This window comes from Lepus europaeus, chromosome 13, assembly GCF_033115175.1.
Source record: "Lepus europaeus isolate LE1 chromosome 13, mLepTim1.pri, whole genome shotgun sequence".
Classification (NCBI taxonomy): Eukaryota; Metazoa; Chordata; class Mammalia; order Lagomorpha; family Leporidae; genus Lepus; species Lepus europaeus.
In genome coordinates this window covers 8,151,674-8,173,771 of record NC_084839.1, presented here as the reverse complement: position 1 = coordinate 8,173,771, position 22,098 = coordinate 8,151,674, and the positions used below count along the sequence as shown (strand labels likewise).

At 54.7% G+C, this 22,098-nt stretch overlaps 1 protein-coding gene across 2 annotated transcripts in view; it reads left to right on the top strand.

Moving 5' to 3' along the window:
* NOL10 (nucleolar protein 10) overlaps positions 1 to 20,926 on the top strand; it is a 98,075-nt gene extending 77,149 nt beyond the window's left edge. For both annotated transcript variants that reach the window (XM_062208955.1, XM_062208956.1), the window contains 4 exons: positions 4,815 to 4,988; positions 5,263 to 5,510; positions 16,471 to 16,573; positions 20,481 to 20,926. In XM_062208955.1, the coding sequence (XP_062064939.1) occupies positions 4,815 to 4,988; positions 5,263 to 5,510; positions 16,471 to 16,573; positions 20,481 to 20,600 (645 nt within the window). In that variant the 3' untranslated portion in view covers positions 20,601 to 20,926. The remainder of the gene's footprint in view (positions 1 to 4,814; positions 4,989 to 5,262; positions 5,511 to 16,470; positions 16,574 to 20,480) is intronic.
* Positions 20,927 to 22,098: the final 1,172 nt, after the last annotated feature.

Genomic DNA, 22,098 nt, shown 5'->3' with positions numbered 1-22,098 from the left:
GCTTTGCTAATATTGTCACAGTTCTGTCTGCCGTTGGTGGCCAGTCGGGCGGCAGTGGTCTGTGACTGCGTCTCCCCGCGACCCTTCCTTCTCCTCGACCCCGATTCTTTACCAGTTGTCTAAATCTCGCCTCGAGGGATCTGTGCAGGCCAGGTGTTACATTCAGTGTCCTCTGGAAGCAGTTGCTTCCAGGTCTTCCTGGCCTGCTCTCTTCTGGACTGGTTGGCTTCTGGTCCTGGGGTCTCCCTTTACCATGTCCTAGGGATTCACCGGACCTCAGCCACGTGTAGGACAGGACCTCTAGGAAGTCCCTCGAGGCTCTCTCCTCTGACATGGGAGAACAGAACCAGCAGGGGGACCGTCTGAGGGGTCTCACACCAGGTGCCTGGGCTGCTCCACTTCCAGTCCAGCTCCCTGCTAGTCACCTGGGAGAGCAGCAGAAGATGGCCCAGGTGCTGGGGCCTGCACCCCTGTGGGAGACTCTCCTGACTTCAGATTGGCCCAGCTCCAGCACTGCCGCCACTTGGGGAATGAACCAGCAGGTGGAGATCCCCCCCTCCTCCATCACATTCCCTCTCAAGTAAATAAATCTTAAAAAAAAAAAAGAAGAAGAATGTGGGTGTTCAAAAGCTGAATGAAAACGCTGAAGCAGGCCGGCGCCGTGGCTCAATAGGCTAATCCTCCACCTATGGCACCGGCACACCGGGTTCTAGTCCCGGTCGGGGCACCAGATTCTGTCCCGGTTGCCTGTCTTCCAGGCCAGCTCTCTGCTATGGCCCGGGAAGGTAGTGGAGGATGGCCCAAGTGTTTGGGCCCTGCACCCACATGGGAGACCAGGAGAAGCACCTGGCTCCTGGCTTCGGATCAGCGCGGTGCGCCCACCTCAGCGCACCGGCCGCAGCAGCCATTGGAGGGTGAACCAACGGCAAAGGAAGACCTTCCTCTCTGTTTCTCTCTCTCACTGTCCACTCTGCCTGTCCAAAAAAAAAAAAAAACAGCTGAAGTGGGGAACGCGCTCCTCGTTCCCTTTGTGGTGCCCTGCCTCTGTCTGCATCATGGGCTTTAGCTCTTGCCCTTGCTAGTCGGGTCCTCCTGCTTGAGGGCTGGGCCTGGCAGCCAGCATCCTGAGAGCTGACCGCCTTGGGTCAGGAGAAGCTTGGGGGGCGACAGGAACAAGGGGTCAGCTTCCTGTGCTCAGCACGCGCCCGGCGTGCACAGGCTGCCTGCTCCGGGCAGCCCCCTCCCTTCCCTCCTCCAGGGGGTAGGGCCAAGGCTGGCTGTACAGAGCAGAGTGAGATTTTAAATAGGCCTTTTCTCTTGCCGAGCCGTGTGGTCCCCCTCCTCCCCCCTCGTCCCGAGGTCTGCTGTGAAAGCCGTTTCCATTCTGATGGGGTTTCAGGAGCGATTAGGAGGTGCTTGTGTCCAGTCCGCTTTACTCAGAAGTCAGTCCCAACGTCGCAGCTCAGAGAGAATAAGTGTTAGAAATGGCGACCATTGCTCTGTGTTGAGGAGAATATCGGTAATAAGCGTACTGCTCAGATCTACAAATGGAATTCTTTGAGGTCGGGCCGTGCTGTGAACAGTGCTCCAAGTGTTTCCCACATGTTACTGGACGTGTTGAGCGCGTGTCTGTGTGTCTGTTTATGGGACAGATCTCTGGCTAGACACTTGTAAATGGCCACCCACAGCTGTGAAAACACACAGTTAGACTAGGAAAGTCCCTGGGGAAAGTATTTTTACTGCTGGGTCAGAAGAGTTATTTATAAAATAAGTTATAAATTGTTCCTCTAAAGCATGCTTATCTTTAGGCAATGCAATTTATTTGTTTTAAATTCAGACAGAAATCTTCAGGGTGGGCATTTGGTGTAGTTAAGTCATTGCTTGGGATTCCCACCGCCCGTAGGTCCCAGCTCCCCTGCTTCCAGTCCAGCTCCCTGGTACTCTGTGCCCTGGGAGGCGCAGGTGAACGGCTCCAGCAGTGAGGTCCCTGACACCCACGTGGGTCAGCCCTGACTGCTGGGGGCATTTAGGGAGTGAACCAGTGGATGGAAGGTTTCTGTCTTTCCTTTTTTCAAATAAAATGAAAATAAGTAAAAAATTTTTAAAAATCTGAAGAATTCCAGCAACATATTCTTTAACATGTTCTTTATTAAATATTCATTATTTTGACAAGTAGAGTAAAAGAAACGATTGCCCCTTGAGTGGTTTTCTGAACCTGAATCTGAACCTGTCTGATGAGGGCTTCCAGAAGTTCAGGCAAACACCTATTAGGAAGCCACGCGTGGGCCTTAGAAACCCTGCACCACAACAGACTTAATGTTTTAATCCCATTTTCCATGAACATTTTCAAGTCCCTTCCCCTTTGTGGCTAACTCTAGAGTGTACATTGTGCCCCTCTGGTCTCCTGAGACCTGATGAGTTGTTCCCAGACACCTGCTGGATTGATCAGAACCCGGATGGTGGGAGTAGATGTTGGCACCATGGTTAAGATACCTCTTGGGCTGCCTGCGAGTGTCTGTGTCCAGGTCCCAGCTCTGCTCCTGATCCCAGCCTTTGGGGAGTGAACCAGTGGGTGGAGGACCCCTCTCTGTCTCTTCTGCCTCTCAAATAAATGAAAACACAGAATTAAAAGAAGAAATAAGTGTCGAGCAGAATCCAGATAAGGTTTTCCTATTTCCAGCCTACAGTGGAGCATCATTTCATGCCTCGCGCTCCGCCCGCCCCTTCTTCTGAAACTTTTCTGATGGCGTCTCCTAGCTCACGGTGCCACCCGCTTTCTATCCCTGGGCACTCGAGAGAAGCTTCTAGCCCTGCTTCTTAGCGTGCCGGGCCATCCCTCGCCGCAACTGCCAGCTCTGATGTAGAAACACGGCTCAGAGCAGCTCTCTTCTGCGAGTCTCTGCCCACCTTCCTGTTCCCCTTGCCCAGGGTCAGGCCCCAGCTGCTTTCCCGTGAGTCTTCGCAGTGACGGGCAGCTCCTCCGGCAGCGTCTCTGCTGCCGCAGGCTTGTGCAACACACCTGTGCCCGTCAGCCAGCCCTCCCCGTCCTCGGCTCGTCTCTTCTCCAGGACTTACTTGTCCCTGCCCTGCAGAAGAGCAGGCGTGGCACTTGAAATCCATTCCAGTCAAGACCGTCTTCTCAAAGTACCAAAGTACACCGTTCTGTGGTGGCATCCTCCGTCCTCCGCCCCACCTGCTGGAAGTGCTCCTTCCCGGGTTTCCTCTCACCCCAGCCTCCCATCTGCATGCTCTGAGCCCATCTGGCGGCCGACGTGGCTCCCCACCGCGCTCTGCTCCACCACATGGCCCCCGCAGGGCCTGGCAGCATTCTTTGCAGATTTTTCTGCCTCACTGGCTTGGAATCAGGAACTGGATCTTTCCTATCGTTGTCTCTTCCTTAGCCCCAAATGCATCTTGGAAATGATGTTGAATCAGGAAGACTTGTTGAGTATGAACTATCTATATCTATCATAGGATTTTAGGTAGAGATTTATCACGTTTTAGATACTTTCACAGGTATTTGAAAAGTTTGTAGGTGATGGAATTAAAATATGTTTGTTTTGGTGCGTGAATTATTGAAATCCATGCATTAAAAGGATCTTCAAAAAGTTCATGAAAGGTTGGGAGGGTGGGAGGGAGGGAGAAAGGAAATATCACTATATTCTAAGACTTGTATCTATAAATCATAATGAATCTGTTAAAAATTAATTAAAATAAAAAATGGAAAGAGAAATATATCATGAAAAAACTTGCCTGGATTTCAAAATACTTTTTGTACCACAGTAAATTTATCTCTTAATCCTGTTTTTCCACACACTTGTGCCCTGCCAAGTAATAGGCCAAGCTTCTTGGTATCCTGGGATGTCCCCAGGTTTGTGTGACTTGATATCCTGGGATGTCCCCAGGTTTGTGTGACTTGGTATCCTGGGATGTCCTCAGGTTTGTGTGACTTGGTCACATGAACAGTCTTCCAATCTCAGCTGTCTACCACGGGGTGTACTCTGAGCACGGCAGGCTGGCTTCTCCGGCTGTGTCCAGGCTGTGTCCTCTCATTGCAAACCATTCTGAGTAGGTGGTTCTGTCTGGCCTACAGCTTGTCGATAAGGAACAGGAAGAGAGCCCTGCGTGTGTAACGGTCTCTCATCTGTTTAAGTGAGCAGGAACGTTTGTTTAAAATGGTACAAACAAGAAAGGAATTACCGGTCAGTCCTGAGCTATGCCAGTGGGTCTCACAGCCAGAGGATGGACGACATTCCACTGCGTGATGAGCGGTCACCTCAGAGATGGAGGTGCGCCACGCGTTTCCACATTCTCAGCTGAGCCCACCCATAAAGTCACTTGTCCAGCTCCCCACCACACCGCCGTCCTGGTGTCGTGTACTGTTAGTTTTGGATTATGAACTTAAAAGATTTCAGAGTAGTTGCTATGCGGTAAAAGCCATCCTTCAAAAAACTGGATGTTTCTTTGAAAAATGACTTTTATAGTTAAAAATGTGAATTGAAGACATTTAATTTGTTAGCACAGAGTTAGCCCAGAACGCTCACTCTTGGCTCATTGTGTGTAAGGCCAGGTAGTATGGGTCATTTGCAAACCAGATTAGTAGGATTTGTTTGTGGGAGGTAAAACCCGGGAGCAGTGGGAAAGCTCTGGAAGTGACTTCTAAAAAAATGTCATAATGAGCTAAGAATTAATGCCTTATGTAGCTTACTGAATTTTTGTAATAGAATGAGTGGCTTCAGGCCATCTTTCTGGTCAGATTTTATTTAATATTAACTTTAAATTTTTACATAGTTGCTTTTCTTTCTTTTTTATAGAGCCTTCCTAATATTCTCACCGACGATCGATTTAAAGTTATGTTTGAGAACCCTGACTTCCAAGTAGATGAAGAGAGTGAAGAATTCAGGCTTCTGAATCCACTTGTTTCAAAAATTAGTGAAAAGAGGAAGAAGAAACTAAGACTTTTAGAGCAACAAGAACTTCGAGAAAAAGTAATGTGTTCCTTCCCATTTCGCGCGTGCTCCTGTTTGTTTATGTGACGCTCTCCCTGTACATTAACAGTCTTTGTGCTGAAGGTGTAATTAATGGCACGGTAGCTGTTGGACATGCAGCCCGGAACCGGCCTTATCTAGTGAAAGGCCTGCTTCCCATGCACGTGCTGGGGCAGCCGTCACGTACGCCCGAGGACTGAAGCTGTGTGGGAGGGGAGAACGGCTCCCGCTGGGCTGGGGAAAGGAGCGCCTGCTTACTATTTTTGTTTTTCAGGAAGAGGAGGAAGAACTGGAAGGAAAACCAAGTGATGCGGAAAGTTCGGAGAGTTCAGACGATGAAAAGGACTGGGTGGACGAGGTCAGGAAGCAGCGCAGACTCCTGCGGCAGGAGGAAAAGGCGCAGCGGCAGGAGCGGCTCAGGGAGGACCAGCAGACGGTCCTGAAGCCCCAGTTCTACGAGATCAAAGCAGGAGAAGAGTTCCGAAGCTTCAAAGATTCTGCCACAAAGCAGAGGCTGATGAAGTGAGTAGCCCGGCCTCGGTGACAAGGTGACGCGGTGTCGAGCCCTCGCGCTTCCTCCTTGGCACGTCGCCCTCCAGATGACATTCCTGTTTCTGGCCAGTGGCGGCTGTGGGGAGGGCAGAGGCCTGAAGGAGCAGGGGGGACAGAGGCAGAGTGTGAGGGAGGCAGCAGGCCGGCCTGAGGCAAGTGTCCCTGTTGCAGTACCCTGTCCCTAGCTGTGTATTTCTCTAACAGCTTTGCGAGGGATGGTTTACATGTAAGTCAGTGCAGGGTGTAGTCTTAGGAGTGTTGGTAGGTAGACACTAGGACCCGTCTAGCCTGCCAACCCCAAGCCCTCCTGTTGTACTTGCTGGTCTCCCACCAGGCTCCATCTCAGTTTACCTGATTATTAAAGTGGTCCCTTGGAAAATTTGCCAGAAATGTTAAACCTTTTATAAGAAAATGACCAAAGAGAAGGGTGCTCTGGAGTAGCCAGATGCATAGAGACAAGAAGCAGGGTGGTCTCCGCGGGCTGGACAGGGAAGAATGAGGACGCCGAGTGTTAGGTTCAGAGATTCATCTGGTTTGGACTGATGAAAAGGCTTTGGAGATGGGTAGTGGTGTCAGTGGCACAAAATATGTACTGAATGCTACTACTGACCACTTAAAGAGAGTTGCAGTGGTAAGTGTTATGTTACAAATGTTTACCACAGTAAACATCAAAAAATCAACCTTCGAAAAATATTGGTTTCATGTGAACAGTTTTCAGATGTCTAAGGAACAGGCCAGTCCACGAGTCCAAATTGCATATAGGCCGTAGGCTGTGAAAGGCTGCGCTTTGAGGTTTCTAGGCGAAGTGCTGATGGGCGAGATTTGGACTGGCAGGTGGCACAGCAGGTGTCTTAGAAGAAGAGCTGGAATATCTGGAGCCCCGGGGACGGCCACAAGGTGAGAAGGAGAGGACAGCCTAGGTGTAGGTCCAAGTCAGTGCCATTTCTGGAGCTTGTCCCTCCAAAAGGTGGGGGCAGAGCGGCCATGCTGTGTTGCTGTGGATTCGTTCTGAGAGGAGGAGTGTGGTGGGGGCAAGAGGTGCGGAGTTACCACACAGACCCTGGGAGCTGGGTGAAAGTGAACTAGAGGTGAGCTGCCCGCAGACTCATTTATTTCAGTTGGTGCAGCAGCTTATATAGCCAAGGCAGCCAATCCGGTCAGGGGACAGTTTATGACCTAACCAATCACACCCTGTTGCCAGGCAGGCTCCTTTTTACCAGGTGGGTTCTGAAGCCATTCCTGATAACTGACACTTGCTTGCCAGTGGCCATCTTGGCGTGGCCTTCTCATTCCACCACATTTCCCCCTTTTCGTTTATTTTTGAGCAATGGGAGGCAGGATTCTTGGCCATACCATTGTTGACCCCGTTTTCATGTGGTCTCATGCAGCTGTGCCTCTCTTAGGTTGTCTCCCAGGGGATCTTACCCGTCGACTAACCAGCCCTTAAAACAGGAGACCACAGGAGTGCTTGCTCAGATTGGGGTAGGAATGAGGGAAAATGGTAATCAGGAATGGCGTGACCGCACACAGGCTGTGGGCCATTTGAGTGGCTGACCAGAGCTAGTGGGGGTATAAAACAGTAGCGTATGTGGCTATGGGCAGTTTCTCAGGGTAGGATGATAGGGCAGGTGCGTCTGCTAACAAGGCAGACTCTCAGTCTTGTACAGCTGGTTCTGGTTGGCTGTCAGTTGCAGGCTTGATGTTTTTGGCTAGCACCCAAATGGGCTGTCCTGCATTCTCTGGAAAGACACAAGCATATCCTCGACCCTTGGTTAGCAGAAGCCTTTCTACAGGCATTGGAATCCAGGGCCTGAATTCTGCGTCCACTCTGAGATTAACAGCAAACATGCGATGGGGTCTAGTGGCTTCCCTGAGAGCCTGGGGTGCCCAGGGACTGCCACAAATGTGGGAATCCTCACTGGGTGCGGATGGGATGACCTCACATGGGTTATCGCCTTGAGGTCCTCTGTGTTTATCCCATGGGTATTTGGTGGGTGGCTGACTAGGCGTTGCTGCGTTGTCTGCTGTCATGTCATTTTCACTGTGGAGCTCTCTCCCCAAGTTATCCACTGTTACCTGTGAGGCAGCGGCCTGGAGTGACAGGCTCTTAGCACTCACAGATTCGTTATGTTTGGTAATCCGTGTGGGCTTCTGAGAGGGGGGTATCTTTCCCATGTTTGAGCACTTAAGAGCGGCGCGCCACACCAACTCTAGCCAAAGGAAAGACACGCACAGCACTGCTGCCATAACAAAGCAAATTCCTAGCACCTCAGTGGCTGATGGCATTCTGCAGGGGGTTCCCTACGTTAGACGAACAGACTGTGGTGTATCAGATCATATGTATGTCCTGTGCTTAGTGGGGGACTCCTTGATTCATTAGGTCAAGGCCGTATGCCCACACGGTGTCTCCGGAGCATCACCTCTCTCGAGTGAGGGAAGATGACTTGGTTCCGAATTCTGGGATGATCGGTGCCTTATGTGAATTCGCCAGGCGAACCAAAAGTAAAAGGAGGAGCCGAGAAGTGACGTACGCTTCTGGGCAGTGTGTGCCTAACCTGGGTCACTTAGACCAAGGACAAGGACAAGGAAAGGGGCGTAGGAGGGGGTTCTGTGCTCATCCTCGCAGAACCAAACAGCACACAGAACACCAAGGGGCCTACTTGCCAAAATCCAGGGGGGACCTCGCCGAGTCCGACACACCGTCTCTCTCAGCCACGTTGGCGCCAGATGTTGCTGTGGATTCGTTCTGAGAGGAGGAGCACAGTGGGGGCAAGAGGCGCGTGCCACCACACAGACCCTGGGAGTCGGGTGAAAGCAGGCCAGAGGCAAGCAGCCCGCAGACTCGTTTATTTCAGTTGGTACAGCTGCTTATATAGCCGAGGCAGCCAATGCAGTCGAGGGGCGGTCTTTGCCCTAACCAATCACTGCCTGTTGCCAGGCAGGCTTCATTGCCAGGTGGGTTCTGAAGCCATTCCTGAGTGACTGGCGCTCACTTGCCAGCAGCCATCTTGGCAGGGCCTTCTCATTCCAGCACAGCCTGAGGCCCGCCCTGCTCATCTTACTGCAGCAGCTTCTAGAGCCTGCCTGGGTCTGCACAGCCGAGCGAATCCTGTCCTTCAGAGGCTCGGTCTGCTTCACCGACAGAGATGTCGGCAAACAAAGAACCTCGGAGTGTTCTCTGCTCCTTTGAAGACGCTTTCTTTACTGCCAGCCTCTTCTTTTTTGAAGCAGCTTTGTTGAGGGATCATTTCGATCCACCAAGCTAACGCATGCGATGCGTGGGTTTTCAGTGTATTCAGAGCTGTGCAGCCATCTCCACAATTTTAGGACGTTTTCCTCACCCCAGACAGAAACCCCACACCCCATGAGCAGCCCATCCCCTTTCACCCCCAGCGACCCCATCTCCCCAGCCAAGCAGCCACTGGTCTGCTCCCTAGACCGTGGATTTGCTGTTCTGTCGTCTCATGGAAATGGAATTACAGGGTGGGTGCCGTCTGGTCTGGCTTCTTAGCACACGCGTTCTGCTCCCCCGTGGGCAGTGGGTGTCAGTACTGCACTTGTCTATTACCACAGGATTCCTCTGTGGACGTGCGCACGCCGTGTGTCCGTTTCTGCCGATGGACGATGGCGCCTGAGCTGTTTGTGCTGTGGGGTCTCACTGATCATGCTGCTGTGCGGAGTATTCGTGTGCTCGTCTTTGCCGGGACAGGTTTTCGTTTTTGCTGGTCAGATTGTAACTGGTTTCCAAAGAGGCTGTCATTTTACGTCCCCACCAGCAACGCGTGCAATCTTTCTGTTACTTGTGGATGTTTTGTTTGGGGCTCTGCTCGGAGGCAGCGGGAGAGCCGCTTGCTTCTAGTGTTCTGGTTCAGTGGAGGAAATTTATTTATTAGGTTGTCCTTTGTTCTTGTCTTGCTTTATTTTTGCTTTATCTCTGCCTCCTGATCAACCCTTGTTAGATACTTGTTAGATACTTGTCGTCTAACACACTAGGGAGCTGTTAGATACTTGTGAACCTTTCACACCGGGGCCGTACATCAGGCGCCTGTGGAATCCTTGCTTCAAGGTCTGCTGAGAAGTAACTAGCTCCCCAGTGCCCCACTGACGGGAGAATCTGGGCGTTTTTGGTCTGTGTGTGACCACGCGAGAGAAGACCGTGCTGGGGGGGGGGGGGGGGGTGACATTCTTCCCACTGCCTGGGGCTACAGCAGGGTATTAATGAAAAAAACAAAACCAGTGAAAGACTTAGTAGTCAAGATCAGCAAAAGCTAACCAAGCACACTGCAGTTGAACTAAGTTAAACGTTCTTGTTGACAAAGAGCTGTGTAAATAATAACACTTAAAAGAAGGAGCTGGCTGTCTCAGTCACGACACGCGGCGTGAGTGGCCTGCAGCCCGCTGGCGTTCCGGCGCACACGGCTTCCTGGATTCCAGTCGTGACCGGATTATGGTGGCACACCCAGACTTGCAGTGTCTTAGTACCATTTAACAAAGCGCGGAGCCATTGTCCTTCGGAGAATCGAGTGACTCCTCGCTCACCTCGTGAGTTGCCACAGCCGTCGGGAAAGGACGGCGTCAGAATTGCGTGTGTGATGTGTGAGTTCCACCTGGACTCGCCCACGCGGGAACTTCTTGTCAAGGGAAGACTAGTAGGAAGGTAGCCCGCGAGAGCGTCGTCGGCTCTGCGGGCGTGGTCCTGTGGCTCTAGCTACATATGTGTTTGCGCATGGCCACGCCTCACAGCCTGCTAATGTTCGTTGTGAGTGTATCCGTCCACTTCGCAGGCTTCACCCACCGTCCATTCACCCAATGTTCACCAAGTGCCTGGCGTGAACACGCGGCTGTCCTAGAGCCCACATTTAGCAGACATGCCCTGAGCAGGAGGAGGTGTGGTGCAGGGCCAAGGAGAGGCAGGGGCTTCCGCTGGGGGAGCGGTGAGGCCGCCTTTTGGAGAGGCTGAGTGGTGCGGGGTGGGAGCGCAGCGTGTGTAGACCGCAGACCGCAAAGCCAGGATTACCACGCTCTGATCCCTGAGAGCCCCTCCCCCGTAGTCTCAATACTTCCACAAATAGTCGTGCTCTCATTGTTGCAGAAGATGAAAGCATACAGGCCCCTCTTTCCCGGGAGCTACTGACAGGATCTCAGTTTTACAGGGACAAATGTTGGGGAAAACTGGCCCCGCAGGGGTCAGCTCAGCAGCTGTCAGGCACCCCACTGGGCAGTGAGGCGAGGCCTCCTGGGGGCGGGGTGCCAGGAGCCTGTGCGAGCCGCCCCAGCTTTACTGGGTGCTTGGAACCGTGGAATGTGGAAGACTTGCCGTTGTTGTGTAGGGGGAAGCAAGGGCAAAGAAACCAGTATTTTTCTTGCGTCTGTTAAAAACAAACGAAAAAATTGTACTTAGAAAAATACAAAGTGTGCAAGATAGTGCATAGAGGTGCAGTGACATCGCAGAGGTTCCGGTCAGCCGGAGCTAATTGGAGAGGACCGGCAGAGGAGGTGAGCAGTGGGGGTGCTGGGGCACCGTCAGAGAAGGGGGCAAGCTGCGTGGAGCTGAGCTCGGAGAGGGGGCAGCGGGGGAGATGCCCACCAGACGGGCAGCAGCCAATGCCCAGCTGGAAGGGCGGCCGTGAGGGTGGCGGCACTGGGCTCGAGGCTCGTGCACGCCGGGCGCCTGATCATGGCGGACGGTGTGGGGTTACGAGTGCCCCAAGAGCTGTGTAGCTGAGCGGTGAGCGAGGCACCAAAGCCCATGATCGAGGGAGACCGAGTTAGCCGGGAGAGGAGTCGACCCTGGAGAGGGGCCGTGGAGGAATGAGGGCACGGAGTCCCTCACAGTGGGATTTGGGGAGAACCTCAGGAAGATGGGACCAGGGGCCTGGGAAGGGCCAAGGCGTGCATCCTCAGAGACATGGGAGACGGGAGGGAGGGAGGGAGGGCAGCGCACAGAAGGCTGGGGGAGTTGCTTCCCGCCGGCTGGATAGAGTGGCCTGCAGGGTCAGGCTGGGTGGGCCGTGCTGTGACCCCTGCAGGAGGAGCTCCTCAGGACGAAGACCCCGAGTTCATTGGGGAGGGCTCTCTTCCTGGGAGGAAGCAGCAGCTGCTGGGGGCCCTGCAGGTCCCTGATGGAAGTGTTCTTTGATGTGTCTGCCCAGTGGTGGGTCCTGGACTTGCAGAGGTGTTTGTTTGGGTTTTTTGGCTTGTTCGTTTTTGTTTTTGTTTTTGTTTTTTAATTTATTTATTTGTTTGAAAGGCAGAGTTACAGAGAGAAAGAGAGGGAAAGACAGAGAGAGACAGATCTTCCATATGCTGGTTCACTCCTCCAGTGGCTACAGTGGCTGGGTTTGGGCCAGACTGAAGCCAGGAGCCAGGAGCTTCATCCAGATCGCCAGATGGGCACAGGTGCATACACCCAGTAATACAGAGCATGGTGTCTTTGCAGCACTTGAGAGTGTAGGGGAAGGTGAGGTGGCGCTTCCCCTCCCCCCACCGTCCCTGGGTGGGCACCGGCTGGTGAGCCTTTCTTAGCCACATTTACGACTGTCCATGTCCACCCTCTCTCCTTGACTGAGTGCCCCGTCCTTGTGTTGTTTAACTTGCTGCTCCCGCTGCCCCAGCCTGGCCTTGTTCTGTAGATCCGCAGCAGGCCTGCCGCAGGCCGCGGGAGCGTGTCCGGAAGGGGGCTGTGCAGTGCGCTGTGTGGCGTGCCCCTGACTGTGGCTGTGTCTAGGTTGTTCCTCACGGTTGCGAATGTGAAACACATGCAATATTTCTTACAATATGTTCCTCACAATGGAAGCTGCTGTGGCAGAGAGCATGTGTGATAGATAATGCCACGTAAACCTTTTAAACTTACATCTCGGGCCCTGCACTGTGGCGTAGCGGGTAAAGCCACCACCTGCAGTGCCAGGATCCCATATGGGTGCCGGTTCCAATTTTATATGTGCTGCTGAAGCAAGCACATGGGGTCGATTCGAGTCCCGGCTGCTCCACTTACACTCCGGCTCCTTGCTAATGCACCTGGGAGAGCAGTGGAGGATGGCCCAAGTGCTTGCACCCCTGTACCCACGTGGGAGACCCAGAGGACACTCCTGGTTCCTGGCTTCAGTCTGGCCCAGCTCCAGCCGTTGCAGCCTTTTGGGGAGTGAACCAGCAGATGGGAGATTTCTCTGTCTCTCCCTCTCTGTGTAACTCTCTTTCAAATAAAAAATAAATGCTTAAAAAATAATAAATTTATATCTCCTCTTAAGGCCTTGAAGCAACACAGGCAAACTGAAAACATGGAAATATTTTCTAGCAACCTGTACAGTCTGCAGGTGGCTAGATATTTGTCAAAGTTGGCTGTTTAAACCAAAGTCCTTAAAGTTACATTTGAAAATTACATTACTTAAAGCTCCTCATTGCTCTGTGGACTCCATTTTCCCCATTTCCCTCTTTGAAAGCCCACACCTCCCTGTGCGTGGCAGTCGGAAACTGAGTACAGGAGCAGTATTTTCCGTCAAAGTAAAGCTCCCACTTTCCTGGGGCCCCCGAGAAATAATCTGGTTCGGTTTCCCCTGTGGCTTATGCCGGTTTCCTTCTGTGTTTTAAGGCCACGGTGCTAATCTGCGAGGTTCTTCCCCGCGGCCCTCCAGTATCTGGGGTAGTCCCGCCCGCCTGTACCCTGTGAGAGCCCGTGTCTTGCTCTTCGCAGTCTCCACAGATGTGGAGATCTTGTTGGTACGGATTGTCTTGTCTCACTTAGATTTGTCTGTAAAACACTGAGCTTTGAGTTCTGAAGTCCCCCAGGCCTGGCTGCCGGAAGCCCGGTGGGGCGAGGAGGAGAAGGTGGGGCTGCAGGCAGTCTGCAGGTGTCCCGAGCCAGCCGCCCGCCTCTGCCGCCGTCTCTGACCAGGCGCCCTCCGGAAGCTGGTGGGGGACGGCTGGGGAGCAGCCCGTTCAGAGAACCCACTTTCAAAGGGAGGGGCAGGAGCTGCTTTAATGTAGAGATCTGCACACACAGTCCCTGCCGTGTCTGATCTCCTGCCACGCCTCGTGCCGTGCTCTGGGCCTCGCGGAACAAGTCCTTACAGGCGCCCGCGGCGCGCGGCAGGGAAAGCTGGGTGTCGCGGAGGAAATAAGGTCATCGCTCGGAGCAGTAATTCCCACAATTGACTTGAAAAGGCGCTCTCTCCTCCAATTAGCCTTCTCTGCGCCCCGCCTTGTCTCGGCGCTCCACCGTCGCCAGCGTCCCTGCCAGCTGTGCACCCAGGTGATGGCCGGAGAGCAAAGAGCGAAAACGCAGTGAGCGGCGAGGAGCTGCCCCGGCTGAGTCGCACGCACGTGGAGTCGCTCACCTCTGAATTAAAAAACACAAGAGCTGACCTAAGTCTCGATTTCATCCGGCCTGCGGCGTGGAAGCTTGTCTCTAGAGGACGTAATGGCCACGCTCCGCCTCACGGCCCGGGGCAGCGTTTACTGTCTCACCTCCCTTTTGGCCATCTGCGAAGGATAAATCCTTCCTCTCTGGGGATGTTGAAAGGGTTAATTAGCCGGTCTGTCAAGGGCTCTGAAGATGAGAAGTGCTTTCAAAGTGCTTCTCAATCACACAATCACCTAGGACAGAGCGCGGCTGTCCTGCCAACCACTCTATGCCCCATTCACAAAAGAAGGCGTGGCCCAGGGAGCGATCTGCCGGTGTGCACGTCAGACGTGGGCCTCGGGACTCCCGCCACGCATCGCTGGCTGGCAGGGGGCTGTGTGGCTGCGTTCCACTCAGTAATTAGCTCCAAGGTCTCGGGGCGGCCAAAAGGCCATTGCAACACCAGCCTTTGTTTTATTTTTTATTCGTTCCGACTTTTGGAACTGACGTTTGGCTGCAGGACGATCCGGGCAGGGGAGGGAAGTGAACTTCTGTCTTTTCCTCCCTCCTGTCTCCTGTCCCGGTTTCATCAATGGGACTGTGTTGCCTGTGCCATGTCGAGAAGAGCGAGAGCTCACTGTTCAGACACGAAACTGTTTTTCTTTGGGCTTAATTCAGATGTTTCCCTCGGAGACAAGTCAGCAAACAGGGCCAGTGTTGTGATTGCTAATGGAACACGGCGGCGGGGAAGTACTCTGAACTGCTGTCGAATTTGGTGGGACGTCTTTGTTGGAAAGCACGGTGGGACTGTCAGGACAGGGACCGCGGGGCACGGCAGACTGTAACAGACACACAGAGGACAGGGACCGCAGGGCACGACAGACTGTAACACACACACAGAGGACAGGGACCGCGGGGCACGGCAGACTGTGACAGACACAAGTTGTGTAAAGAGGCCCTCACAATGTGGTAAACGAGGCCACGAAATGAACTGAGGTTTGGATCTGACGTGAAGTGTGCCAGAAGGCATGTCGGGTAAGGAGGTGAAAGCTCCCTGGAGAGAGCGGGGAGCAGACTGAGCCGGCAGTGTCCCTGGAGTGGAGTGGGCCCTCTCCTGCCGGTGGTCAGAGGGTCCCATGGTCCCCAGGAGGAAGCCTTGGTGATGCTGAGTGGCAGGGAAGTCCGCCTGCCCAAGCTCCGTCTGCGCCTCACCTGCAGAACTTACGTTCACTCCTCTGGACAGGGTGGGTGACCGGCCGCGCGATTCACACGCCTCGCTCGTGCGTGGTTTGAATATAAAGTGCCTTGGAATCATAAATCCCGTTGACCATTGCCATAAATTACAGGCTTCAGAAATATATTGCTCCCTGAGTTTGGGCTTCAGAAATACAATTTAACAGGATGAGTAGCGACCGTTGAGGTTATTGGTGCTGACTGCCAAGCGTTCAGTTAGGGCTGTCTTTGCCGGCCCGGTTTTCCCATGTCTGTTGAGTGGGAGCAGTGAATGAGAGTACAGACTCCCTTCCATGACTTGTGTGAAGGGCATGACATTTGCTGTGTTTATCACATGTATAAATTAGTGTTCTTCACGTGATAGATCCTCATTAACACTTCAGATGGTGAGGAAACCACAACGTGGGGCCAGCACTTGGCTGGCAGTGATGACACTGCCAGCAGGGACACCTGTGTCCCCTGTGGGGACACCTCCAACTCCTGAGCCCCGCGCCCTGCCGATAGTGCAGGCCCCAGGAGGCAGCGGGGACGCCTCAGGTAGTCTGGTTCCTGTCACGCAGGGTGGGGACCTGAACTGAATTCCTGGCTCTGAGCTTCAGCCCCCCGGCCATTGCAGACAGTTGGGGCTTGAACCAGCAGATGGGAGCTCTCTGTCTCCATCTTTTTTGCCTCTCAAATACATAAAAAAATTTGTGAAAATTATTTCAGAGACAGAGAGAGAGGTCTTCCATCCGCTGGTTCACTCCCCAAATGACTACAACAACAGCTGGAGCTGGGCTGATCCAAAGCCAGGAGCTTCTTCCATGTCTCCCATGCCGGTTCAGGAGTCCAAGCACTTGGGCCATCTGTGCTGCTTTCCCAGGCCATAGCAGAGAGCTGGATTGGAAGTGGAGCAGCCGGAACTAGAACCAGCTCCCATATGGGATCCTGGCACTGCAGGTGGCAGCTTTATCCACTACACCACAGTGCCGGCGCCATAAATAATAATTTTTTTAAAGATTTATTTTTATTTATTTGAAAGAGTTACAGAGAGAGGTAGAGACAGAGAGAGGTCTTCCATCCGCTGGTTCACTCCCCAGATGGCTGCAACGGCTGGAGCTGCGCTGATCCGAAGCCAGGAGCCAGGAGCCTCCTCCAGGTCTCCTGCGTGGGTGCAGAGGCCCACGGACCTGGACCATCTTCTACTGCTTTCCCAGGCCATAGCAGAGAACCGGATTGGAAGAGGAGCAGCCAGGACTAGAACCGGCACCCATATGGGATGCCGGCACCTCAAGCCAGGGCATTAACCCACTGTGCCACAGCGCTGGCCCCAATTTTTTAAAAACATAATGCTAACTAATTCTTTTAAATTTTCTGCAGCAAAACTCTTGAAGATCGTTTGAAACTTGAAGCGAAAAATGGGACATTGAGTGTATCAGATACCACCGTTGGCAGCAAGCAACTGACATTCACGTTAAAGAGGGTAAGTCGTTGCTAACGTTACCTGTCCGTATTGTGTGCATCGGGCCTGGAGCTGCCTGCCCAAGCGTTTCCCTCATGGGAAGCTGTGTCCCTCGCAGCCAGAGCCCCTGCTGGACTGAGAGCCAGGAGTGCCACCAGGGAGGGGCGGGAGGCCGGGCCTTCCTGCCTGGGAGTGGCTCTGTGGTGATGGCCAGCTGCCTCGGGTTCTGGGTCACCTGTGGCCTCAGGTGCTGGCTTGGAAGCAGACTCCTGGCCGTCTGAGGGTAAAAGAAACCTTCGCTCGTGTGGGCTTTGAAGGAGACCGGGACCTGGGGTTCTGATGCCTTCGTGACAGTTGGATCCAGCCTGCCGGACACGGCAGCTTCAGGAGGCTGACGACCCTGCCGGTGGCCACCTGCTCTCAGTCTGTCCACAGCACCCATTTCTGTAGCCAGCCGTTAGGGGAGTCCGCTGGTTAAATAGGAGCTGTTGTCTGATGAGCGAAACAGCACGGTTTTCTTTCTCAAACGCTTTTCTCATTTTCAGCCAGTCAACAAGTAGGAAAGAATGATAAAAATGCCACCTGTTTCTTTTTAAAAATTGAGATATAATTTACATAGCATAACGTAAATTTCTTCCTTTTAAAATGTACAACGCGGTGGTTTTCAGTAGTCTCTACGTTCTGTAGCCATCACACTCTCTTATTTCAGATCATATTCATCATTCAGAAAGTTCCCCCTACCCTTTAGCGACCCCCATTCCCCTGGAACCCCCAGTCCCCGGCAGCCGCTCCCCTCCTGCTGCCCCCTAGGTTGCCACCCGTGCATTTCACGTGTGTGGTGTCCACAGTCCGTGTCGCGTGAGTGCCGGCGCGCAGTCCGTGTGCTTCCCGCAGGCTTCTCTCCGCGAGCCTGGTGGTTTCAGGGCCTCCGTGTTGGGGCAGCGGGGCCTCGCCCCCGCTGTGGCTGAACGGCACGCCGTGTGGGGCGCCGCGCGGCTCTCCGCTGCTCTACTTGTTGAGCACTGCGGCTGTTTCCTGGAGCATGGCGACTGCTGGGAAAAGCCGCGTGGGAGCTTCATGAGGCTGTTTTCGTGTGAGCGTGTGTGCGTGCTGGGGTCGCTGGCTCACTTTCTGAGGAACTGGGAAGCTGTTGGCCGCGGTGGCCGCACCATTCAGCCCACCCGCAGGGCCCAGGCCTCGTTTCTGATGTTTGCTGCCGGCCCTCCTCGTGGCCGGCGTGGGGAGCGGGGAGTGCTAGCTCACGGTGTTGCTGTCCCTGCGGACTGACGGCGCGGCTCTGCGGGGGCTTGGCGGCCACTGCCTTCTCTGGTCTGCTCGTGCCTTCGCCCGCTCATCTCTGCTTCCAACACTCCCCCCGCCTGCACCCAGGAGCCCTGCTGAAGGATAGAAACGTTTACGTTCTAAGGGAAAGAAACTCAGTTCTATGTGGAACAAATTGCACGTGTTTGTCATTTAAAGAAGCCAGAACTGGATGTGCGTGCGGACCAGCTCAACGTGTGCCCTCCCGGCTCACCTTACAGCGGTTCTCTGTTCCCCTTGACTTTCGCGTTCGAGCGCGAGCCCAGAGCACGAGCCAGAGCCCACCCCCAGGCGGAGGGCATCTGCAGGGCTTTTCCCACTGCTTGGAAAGCTGCAGGTCCTGCGCTGAGCGCCAGTGCATAACCTGTGGCAGAGTGAAATGAGATGGCTCTGAAGTTACCTTTGTGTCAAAAGTGAAAGGAGGGGGACAAGAACGGCTTAGAAAGGCCACATAGCAGAATCAGAGGATTGGAAACTATTTGGGGCATATACCATTATTTAAGCATTTTCTCGCACAACAACATTGTAATCCGTCAGCCTATTTCACTTAAGACTATATTTAGGACCAGCGCCGCGGCTCACTAGGCTAATCCTTTGCCTACGGCACCGGCACCCCGGGTTCTAGTCCCGGTCGGGGCGCCAGATTCTGTCCCGGTTGCCCCTCTTCCAGGCCAGCTCTCTGCTGTGGCCCGGGAGTGCAGTGGAGGATGGCCCAAGTGCTTAGGCCCTGCACCCCATGGGAGACCAGGAGAAGCACCTGGCTCCTGGCTTCGGATCAGCGTGGTGCACCGGCTGCAGCGGCCATTGGAGGGTGAACCAACGGAAAAGGAAGACCTTCCTCTCTGTCTCTCTCTCTCACTGTCCACTCTGCCTGTCAAAAAAAGAAAAAAAAAACTATATTTAGGTGCTTGTTCGTGTATTCATTTACAGAAATCCTATACCAGGGGGCGATGAATTCAGGTTACATCTTGAGAGTTTCCAGTGTTCCCCTACGTACTTCCTGTCAGTTAAAGTCAGGAGGAACAAAATCCGTGCTTCCCTGTTACCTAACCCTTGTGGTGGGCAAACGGATGAGGCCACAGCTCTGACTTGAAAAACACCCTTTACCGCGGGCACGGCTCCTCACGGTGTGGCTGGTGCAGGCGTGCCTTCGCTCCCTTCTCTGGGGGGGCCTGCGGACGGCATTGAGCGAGCCAGGGAAGAGCCGGCTGGCGTGAGGGAAGGGCGGCGCAGAGCCCTCCCGGCACGCGCGCCAGCGGGGCTGGTGGTGGTCCCTTTGCTGGGGACTTGCTCGCAGCGCCTCCCTGAGCTCCCGCCCGGTGGAGAAGGCCAGGAGAGGCGAGGAGGCAGCCACGAGGTCGCGCTGCGTCAGAAGGTGAGTAGGCGCCTCGGCGTGCTGGCCGCATTGAAGACTTGTCAGAGGACGGCCCTCACGGGAAGGCTCCCAGTTTGTCTTTATTGAGCACGTTATTTTCCAAAATCATGCGGAGAAGCACTTTGTGAGGGGTGTTGATTAAAGTGAGGCCACAACATATTGATTGCCCCGTGTTGCCGTCACGATCGCAATGCCGTGTCTGGGCTGCTCGGGGCTGCGGGCTCCCGCCGGGGTCTTCCGACCGTTGCCTGCCCTCCCGTGCCCAGCCTGCCCGCCCGCCCACACAGTGCCTTGTGCTGGGCTCAGGCATGGCTTTCGCTGCCGCATTTCCCACTCTGTTGAGGGAGGTGCCGGTGGATGGAGACCAGACGCAGGTAATGACGTAATTAGGTGTGGTGAGGGATCCAGCCTCAGAGCAGTCAACTGCTGGCGTTTGTGTGTGTAGTTTTTAAAAAATTATTTATTTTATTTGATAGAGTCGGCGCGGGGGGGAGACAGAGACGTCTTCCATCCACTGGTTTACTCCCCAGATGGTCTCAACAGCCAGGGTGGGGCCGGGCCGAAGCCAGGAGCCAGGTGCTTCTCCTGGTCTCCTATGGGGTGCAGGGCCCCAAGCACTTGGGCCATCCTCCTCTGCTTTCCCAGACATGTTATAAAGGACTTGAACCAGCACCCACATGGGATGCTGTGCCGCAAGTGGTGGCTTACCCCACTACACCACAATGCCGGCCCCAAGTCGTGCACTTCTGACACTCTGGTTGGGCTCTGAGATAAGACATCTGGTCATGATTTAATGCATTTAGATGATCACGTTTGTTACCATATTAATACATTAATTACACAAACACGTGACAGGCACCCCAGCACTCCTCACCCCAAACAGCATGGGGATTTGAGCCACAGCTTTCCTCAGCAGTGGGCGTTTGTGAGCAACACCGTCTTCGCCGGGGGCTCCTGGTAGGCCCTGTCACGCCTCCTGGTAGTGTGTGTGTGTGCACTGGTTAAAAAGCTGGCTTCCTGCTCTGTGGTCAGACAGGTCTGGCGGGGCCCTTCCCCTCTGCTTTGCAAGGGCTGCCGGAAGCTGGCCTTGGTCCTGCCGTTGCTGTCAGAGCGGGGTCCGGCCAGCCAGCCCACTGCCGAGCCCGACGGTGGTGTGTACTTGGCCTGTGACCGCGGGAGTGGTGGCGGCGTTCTCTCTCCCTCCGCCTCCTCTCATTTCATTTTCTCTTTCAGTCCGAACAGCAGAAGAAGCAGCAGGAGGCCGAGAAGCTGCATCGGCAGGAGAGGAAAAGGCTGCGGCGTTCGGCTGGTCACCTGAGGTCCCGGCACCGAAGAGGCCGGCCATTCCACTGAGCTCGGGGGCAATCGCGTCCGGGCGGGGGCCAGCACATCTCCCCAGGCTGCTCGCCATCAGGGCCTTGGCCCGGGGAACACACACCACGGTTCCGTGTGAATGATCGTATGTGGAGGCGAGAGTTCTAACGTGTCCTGTGCCGCTGGGATCGGACTCACACCCCGCTCGGTGCCGGGGCGCCCTCCCTGGTGTGGCTCCTGTAAACCAGCCCTTTCCTGGTGTGATGAGCAGGCCAGGTCACGGGTGGGCACCATGAGCTGGGAGGTTCACCCTGTCCTGTGTGCAGTGTCCCGATTAAACCACCCAGATGGTCTTGTGTCGGCCAGCTTGGTGTCCAGAGGTGTTGACGGGTCTGTTTGCTTGCCTCCATGTTTATCTGCGCTATTTGAAAGCAAATGGTTAGGCCAGACTGGGCGTGTGCCAGTACTGGAAGCTGCTGGTCACTCTGAACTTGGCACAAGATTAAAGCGAGGTCTCCTCCTGTTTCCGAAAGGGGATTAGAGGAAACATAAAAATCAGTGCTTTGTTTGGATGCTTCTTGAGAACAATTCAAACCTTGAGTTAATTTGGAAACCAACCTTGCCTCCACCGTGTGTTTTTCATATGGTAGTGCGATGTCAGAGGTGCGTGAATGGGTTTTCAAGTCCATGGGCGCCCTAGAGCAGGGCTGTCTGGACTGGGAGTGTGGGCTCCACCTGCAAATGCTGTCAGCCACTAGGCCCAGTGCGCCGGGCGCGTGGCTGTGTGGGAGCAGACTGTTCCCGGGCTCCTGGGCGGCCGGCCCCGCTCGCGCTGTGGTGATTAGCAGGTGGGCTCTGGCGCGTGGCTGTGTGGAGCTCCTGGGCGGCCAGCCCCACTCACACCCTGGTGCTGAGCCCCCTGGCCTGTCCGTCCCTGCCCCCAGCTGCTTCCCCCGGCCTCGGTCCCTTAACCACCTCTTCCTGGGCTCTCGGGTGGGAGCTGTGGACGAGGTGGGAGAAGGGCGCTGCTGCTGGGCTTGCCCAGGGGTGTCGATCGCACGCAGAGCCACTGCCTGTGGGCCGGCTGTCCCAGGCCCTGCTGGGCCCGCGTCCCTGGGGGCCTCCTCACTCCCCAGGCTGCCAGTGCTGCGGAGCACTGAGACTTGGGGAGTCCACGTGTCAGCAGTGGGGAGCAGTGCCGCCGGGAGGCGGGACCAGCGCAGTGGCCAGAGCTGGGCTCTGCGGCCACACCAGCCCAGGGCTGCCTGCCAGCTCTGGGTCCTCGGACAGTTTAACCTCTGCGTCTGAGGATTAACTGAGGCACTCGGGTTCAGCAGAGCCCCGCCCAGTGCCCTTTGTGGCTCCCCAGACCCTGCAGATGGTCAGACCCCACAGTTGTGTTGCCAGTTCACAGGTGCACGGGTGTGGTGCGTTAGGGAAGGCTTGCGCCTCCCGAGCTGGCCGAGAGTGGGGCCTTGCGGAGGGTGGGCTGCCGGGGCGGAACTGCCCAGCGTAGGTGAACCCTGTGCCCCAGCGT